The sequence below is a fragment of the Coffea arabica genome, chromosome 8c (genome assembly GCF_036785885.1).
Source record: "Coffea arabica cultivar ET-39 chromosome 8c, Coffea Arabica ET-39 HiFi, whole genome shotgun sequence".
Classification (NCBI taxonomy): domain Eukaryota; kingdom Viridiplantae; phylum Streptophyta; class Magnoliopsida; order Gentianales; family Rubiaceae; genus Coffea; species Coffea arabica.
The window spans coordinates 40314334-40321588 of record NC_092325.1 but is presented as its reverse complement, the minus strand read 5'-3'; the positions used below and the strand labels follow the sequence as shown (position 1 = coordinate 40321588).

The window sequence follows — 7255 nt, the reverse complement described above, 5'->3', positions numbered from 1 at the left end:
TTTAGGAAGAAAATTTTTCTATTTTCTGATATACTGAAAATCTTAGCTACTACAAATTTCAAGAAATGTATTCAACTAACTATCTAGCATTTTAATCCCTCAGCAGGGTGCCATCCAGCCATCACTAGTTAGGTGCTGGCAGTATTTGCAATTATTCACTGGCACAGTCTTGCTTTAAAATTCAAATACAAAGGATGTTAATTTTCTAGTCCTTAATATTTCTGAGACGAGGCTTCTAAAAGTAATAAATTACTCCCTAACACCAATAATAAATAGGGAGAAAAAAATAGCACTAAAATAAAACCTGTAAGGGTTTCAAAAGCTCTTCGCCCTATGAATTGGTGGAGTTCTTTCCTATTCTAATTGCAAAAATCACAAGGATATCATCCTTTAATAAAGGAAAAAAAAAAAGTTCACCTTAGTAAATCTTAGAATGCGTATCTGTAGATAGCATCGGCTGCACCATCTTCATCATTGCTCAGGCCAACCACATCGGCTACCGCTTTTGCCTTCTCAGATCCATTACTAAGAGCAACACCCAGAGAAGCCAATTCAAGCATCTCAACATCATTTTCCCCATCGCCAATCGCCATCACCTGATAATGGATGGAAAGCAAACAGAATAGAACGCAAAAACATTAATGAATTTTTACCAATAAAGAACCAACAAATAAATTTGTTTTACCTAAACAGAAATAGTAACATTATATGCAAGATGAGCTCTTGGATGACTGGATGCTAACAAACTCATTTAAAAGCTTAAGTTCTAAGTGTTTGAGAGTCTCTTACTTCTCAGGATACACACACTATGCAGCTCCAATGGAGGTTAATGCATATTATACCAGGAATTAGGCCTTTCTGACTCTGTTCCAGCAATTTCCCCGCTCAGAAAGGGGGACAGCCACTTCCAAAGAAAAAGCTGGACTTTCTTTCAAACCATACCATAATAAACTTTTCAAATAAATGTATCCTCAACTTATTCCAATCCGAAACACTTTAATATCATGTAAAAGTTGAACAATAATCTAATAATCTACATTTGGTGGTGGAAAAAGTAGTTTTGTAAATAGAGGTTTTGTTTAACTTTTACAAAAACTACGGATTAGAATAGTTTTGTAATCACCAATTGTTTTGCATCAAACCTTAAAATGTTTGCTCACCATAATAGTCTACTATTTTTTTTTGTTTGGGAATGAATGATGTGAAGGATGAAAATTGAAATACAACAATCAAATACTATTCTTATCCTTTTTAGATTCCTCTCACCTATTATTTGGTCAGTGCAGACACTTTTTCAAGGTTACAATCCAGAAAAGGAAAGCCAGTGAAACTTTTTAGTGGTGATGAAAGCATAAACATCAAGACCAGTTGTAGCCAAGTATACATAGGAATGGGTTTTTAGCTTTTAGTACGATCTTGATTTGATCTCTAAGAGTTCTCTAACAATTAATTTGTTCTTGGGTAGAGGTTATAGTAGCTTCAAGATGACAAGGGGTTACTGAAATTGAAAAAAATGAAAAAAAGGAAGGGAACATTTAGGCAAATACCTCAGTTGGGGAAGCACCCAAATGATCAAGAAGCAATCTTACTCCTCTTCCCTTTGATGTACCAGAAGGAACAATCTCTAGCATATCTGGAACAGCTTGAACTACAGATGCATAATCTCCAGTTGCTTCTGCCCAGTATGGCCGCAAAGTAGTAGCCACTCCCTCGGCGGAGTCTAAGAATATCAGTTTCTGAAAATCCAATTTCATGTCAACCCATGCGAACTTAAGAATATTTAAGAATATTATTGGTAAATATTTTACATAGTTATGCATTTCTCTGACCAACAAGGCCGATGATTTGAAATTTCACTTGAAATTTAAAAGCATCATTGAAGGCATTTGGTTCACGTGTAATGCAATGTTAATGAAAGAAAATTTGCACTTTCAGAAATGAAATAAGAGGATGGCACACAATAAATAGATAAAACAGATGAGCAACATAACTGGTACTAGAATCCCATTAATAGAAACCAAGGATCAATTTACTGATATGCAACAATTAAATCCATAATTACACCACCCTTGGAGATTTGTTTAGACAAGATAGATATTGGCATGATTGCAAATGTGGCGAAAGAAGAACAGCAAAGGAACCATAAAGGAATTGAAGCATGTAAGTTTAAGCACAAAGGTAAATTTGATCCTTGTTTACATGAAATCTTCTAATACTCAGAGAAACCAGTGTGAAAAAAAGGAAGACCATAGATTAATGCTACAGTTTATTCTGACAAACACAGTGAGAAAGGTTCAACATTAGTAACAAAGTTCTTTATACAAATATTTATGAGTAAAGGATAAGAATCTGTCCATATTCAACAACCTACCTGTATATCCCCACCCGCCAAAAGCTGGTCGACTGTAGGTATGATCTCTGCCTGTCAAAAGATTACAGATAGAACACATTTAACAACTGAGAGATGAACTGATTGAAACTATTAACATGAGAATAAATTTGACAATTTAGGCACCTTTGGCTCAGAATATACTGTATGAAGTGAGTCTACAAGAGGGTGCTCAAATAATGTTAAGCAACGATCTTCACTAAATGCAATAAGAGGAGTTTGATGCTTAAGAGAATACATGGATGCCTGCGAGCAAGAGAAGGCACACGTTTATCAGTATGAATGAAAGATAGAGAATTGCTTAGAACATCATAGGCTCTCCCCAATAACAGTTAATCAATCTCTCAGTTTACATGCTCAAAACCATGAAAAGGCGCACATTTATAGCACACCAGTGAAAGAATTAGAAAACAAATAATATTTCGTTTTATAGATCTGCACGTAAACAAGGCAAAAAATAGGCTATCATTATCAGGGATAACCTTGAAGCAAGTAATCATGCGGAGATACAAATAAAATGTGATTATGGACCTAGGAGTAAGCAAGAGAACATTTACCTCTCTGCAGACATTTGGATCTAAATTGCTTCGAAAAATTTCCCGGCCTTGTCTCCCATATACAAGCAATCCCTGAATCAACCACAGACAGAAAAGAATTCATTTAATTACATGATTGAAGCAGGAACTCATCTTCACGATATCATTTAGTTGCTAGCATGCAAACAGAAAAAAGCTTGGCATTGATGGCATACTCTTCACTGGGTTTGCAGGTATAAGTAATTAAATACAAGGTTCGCTTAAGATTTGTTCAGTCCTTGTTCATTCTTCTTCCAGTTAATTTCTCTCCTTCTCATTCATATTATTCTTCTTTTCTCAATAATTTCTCTACATCTTCAAACTGTTCAATATGGGTCGAGTTTACCCACTAAGAAACAAGCACATTTAACATCTTTTCAATAGCTTCACACAGAATTAAAACAAGACTCAGCAAGCTCTACTAAGCTAAGAAATATTTGAAGAAGGAACTTTAAAATCATCGTCTTTTGGGTCACTCCTCTATTTGGTAGCCAGTCCCTTTGCTCTCCTCAAGTTTGGGAGGCTAGTGAATCAATATCTACAGCCCCACCCCATTCCTTCATCCTCGGGAAAACTGAAATCTACTGTCTCCCAAGTATCCTTCGGTCAAAGCTGCCTTGAAAATTAGCATCCCTTTCTCTCCTCTGTCATTCTTAGTCTGATATCCCCCAATGCCAAATCTACTAGAAAGGACCGTAGTAGGGAAACTAGAATAGAAAGTAGATTTTGGGCTGGCATTAATGGTAGGCAAGAGCACACCTTCAAATGAATGACTATGCCCATCCTTCCAGGCAAGGAATCTCTTTGCTACACCAGTACTACATTGGGAGGGAGTATCTGAATCGACAAGGTATGCACATGGAATAACACTACAAACAAAAGAACTTGAGCCAAAGGCCTCAGATCTACATGATACCAGGACTATTTCCTTGGAAAATAGGTTATTAGGGCAGAACATTTTTATGCGTCCTCATACCAAAAACCAATGGAAGATGAATATATTGACATACCTGTAGGAAAATGCCTGGAGAAAATTCTGATATGGCTCCGCCTTTTCCAGCCAAATCTACTTTCTTCAAAAGGCGGATGACAGCTGGACGAGTCTACAAATGGTACAGTAACCAACAAAAATTGTGAAATATGTACATAAGCAGCATATCCAACAGAAAACTATAGAAAACTTATAAAGTTAAAAGTGGAAGGGAAGTTGATCTATTAATTCTTACTTTCCCAGTGGCAATTACTATTTTCACACCCCTTGAGATGGCCACTTTTAGTGCTGTTGCATTTGATGTACTAACTTGACTTTCGCTGTTCAGCAGAGTACCTACACATTAAAAAGTTGAAATGAGGATATGAAAGTGACAAAATTCAGATTTTACAATCAAATCATCATGAATGCTACAACAAACATGCAATACTGCTGCTAACTTACCATCCATGTCACAGAAGATGAAGTTAAACTTTGGTCTATAAAATCGAAGGCTTCCTTCTCTCTTCCTGTCTTTTAACAATCCACATATGAGATTTAGAACTTCAAAGGGGCCAATAAGGTATTAACCAAGCTTGAATCCACCATAATCTGAAATTTCCAAAAGAAAAAAAAAAGGAGATAAGTTTACAATTGACCATACCATCAGGATAATTCAAAGGAGGACTTCCATTAGTCTCAGCATCATAAGCACTCTGAATTAATCCTTTCCCCTTCCACCCAAGACTCTTCAAAAGATGTTCTTCCTCTTTCTCCATTTCAGCTTCTGCCTTATCACTAATCTCATGGTCAAATCCCAGAAGATGCAACAACCCATGAACCTATAGGGAATAACAGAGAATAGCTCAACAATTTGATTTCATGGTGGAAACAGTCTCCTGCTGGAAGAAGACATCACCCAGCCTTCCCTTATATTTCTCTATATACACTATTTGATCATTAAGTTCAATTTTACTCCTCTTGCACATCTAGGCCATTATTTGAAGCTAACATAGCTGGTGATTCCCTCATGTCCTAAACTTGTGCATTTCTTTTTTCCATGCCGTATAGAGATGAAAAGAATAAGTAATAATATACCTATACTAATAGCTTACAGGGAAAAATATTCCAATAAATCATAAAACTTTACTTCTTCAAACTGCATCTTACTCCAAGAAAGGGTTTCCAAAGAAAAAAACCACCTTTTCCTCCCCTTGCCCTTTTACCTTTGAACCTAGGTGCACACCTTGAGCTGTCTATGCAGCCAGTGACAACTAGTCAGGGCTAACTGATCATATTCTATTTTTCAACTTCGAGTTTGACTGAGATTGATAGCAACATCTCATTGCACTCTTTAAGAGATTAACAAGAACTAGAAATCAACTCAATAAAATACCAATTATTAGAAGATGAGACCAATGGAAGGAAGAGCACTGGGCTACATGTCATTATGTTCCATGGCTTAAAAACTGAGCACCTAATTGACTGAGCATGTATTTCCCTAATAGGCATCTATTATATGCAAACCAATAATCGGATAATATTACTAACTAAAAAGGTTAGACAACATAAATATGCTTGCACGCACCAATAGAATGCGTATCTCATCCAGAAGGGTGTGGCCTCTTTCCTCTGCCTGTCTTGCAGCTGTCTCAACAGATATTACGATATCCCCCAACATCAGCTACAAAGTAAGGAAGCATGTTATTAACAACATTCTGAACATAAAAAAAAAAGCCCAGATAACATAGGACAGAAAATCTTACTACTGGAAGCTTCAGTTCAGGGACGTGTTGAGACATTGAAAGGACATCAGTAGCATGGTCCTCACCCCTCCATTCTTTGTTAAGTTTGCAAATGAACTCATCATTGCAAAGAAGAACTGACAATTCAACACTCTCAAAACCGCCAACATCTGTAATTGAATTATCTCTGGTTTTATATACTGAATCTTTCAGCCCTTCGAGTCCTAATTTCATTGCCATTGGGACATTAACTCGAAGCAATTCTGCAATATCCTGCAAGGAGTAGAAGAAGTTACAAATATGATCATTTCTCTTAGCGAATAATTTCTCGGACACGTTCTTCAATCAGCTTGCTATCTCACAAACGTGCTATCCAAAAACTCATCTGTCAAACTCCACCAAAACGGATTCCAAAGAACTTCAAATCAATCAGAAGCTAATCTTTTTACACATGAGGGCATCAAATTAACATCCTTTGCGCCTAAAATTTCTGGAACAAATGCACACGCATTTACACAACTATTGACAGAAATAGATATGTATACACTAAAGTACCAGAATTTCAGGATCATCAGGCAACTGTTCTTCGATACAAATATTAACACTGAGCTCCAACTCCTTCTCTTTACTCTTGGCCTTTGCCCTGGCGGTAGGCGGCGCAGGCTTTCTCCTAGCCTTCCGATACTCTCTCCACGAAGCGAAAACTCTACCGAATCCTCGAGAAACGCTCCAGAACAGCCTTCTGTCGTCCTTGCAGCTCAATGCAGCAGCCGGCCCAAAAATCGAGGACTGCTGCCAATAAAGCGAGGTAGACGAATAACGGAGCGGAGGAGCAAGAGGAAGAGAGATAGGATACCTGGAGGAGGAGGCACTTTGCGAAGGAGAGAGAGGCGCATGAGGAGAATTGGCCAGCGAGGGAATGAGGCGAAACGTAAGAGCACGCGCCGCCGCCATGGGCTCGGCGGCTATTTGAGAATGGGCGGGGGGCACAATCCGGAGGAAAGGAGATAATCGAGAAAGCATTCAGGTATGAGATTATTAGTATTAGTAGTATTATTGTGGTATTGGTTAATGAAATTCAATCTTCAGCGCCTTGATAGTGACCGCTTTCACTCTGTACTGCGAGGGAAAGGCGGCAATGTTGGAACGGGTTAAAGAGGCATTGCAACCTCAGCCAGCCAGCCAGCTGCTACCGCTGCATATCTACTGCTGTTGTATTTTATGGAGGAGTTTTAGGTCGATGGTAACTATAACACCAATGTACGAGATTCACAAAGACAATTCACCTTCACCTAATTCAAATGTGCAAATAGATTGTTACTTGGCAGTGGGTAGTCATGATACGAGAGGCAGAAGAAAATATAGTAATGGGCGGTTATATATAAAGGGTAATTTATAAAAAAACATAATGACAGGCCCGTTTGACAAGTGAGTTTTTTAGGTATTTATCTAAAATTTTACTGTAATTTATTGTAGAAATTGTAGGAAAAAGTTTTAAAATATGTAGATTTTTGGATATTATGAAGTGTATAGTTTAAAAACTTTGAGTAGTTTTTTGAGATTACTGTAACTAAAG

General features: G+C 37.5%; 1 protein-coding gene across 2 annotated transcripts; it reads right to left on the bottom strand.

Annotated features, from left to right (window-relative positions):
* Nucleotides 1–6890, bottom strand: LOC113706798 (endoribonuclease YBEY, chloroplastic). Of its 2 annotated transcripts, none has more exons than XM_027228807.2 (12): nucleotides 6235–6890; nucleotides 5701–5952; nucleotides 5523–5618; nucleotides 4599–4776; nucleotides 4400–4468; nucleotides 4191–4291; nucleotides 3975–4067; nucleotides 2947–3018; nucleotides 2516–2635; nucleotides 2372–2422; nucleotides 1548–1736; nucleotides 1–596 (listed from the first exon to the last, which is right to left on the bottom strand). In XM_027228807.2, the coding sequence occupies exons 1-12, from the start codon at nucleotides 6700–6702 to the stop codon at nucleotides 429–431; spliced, it is 1857 nt and encodes a 618-aa protein (XP_027084608.1). In that variant the 5' UTR covers nucleotides 6703–6890; the 3' UTR covers nucleotides 1–428. The 2 variants fall into 2 exon arrangements, with proteins under 2 accessions (XP_027084608.1, XP_071919069.1); XM_072062968.1 differs by having other exon boundaries at nucleotides 6536–6889.
* Nucleotides 6891–7255: the final 365 nt, after the last annotated feature.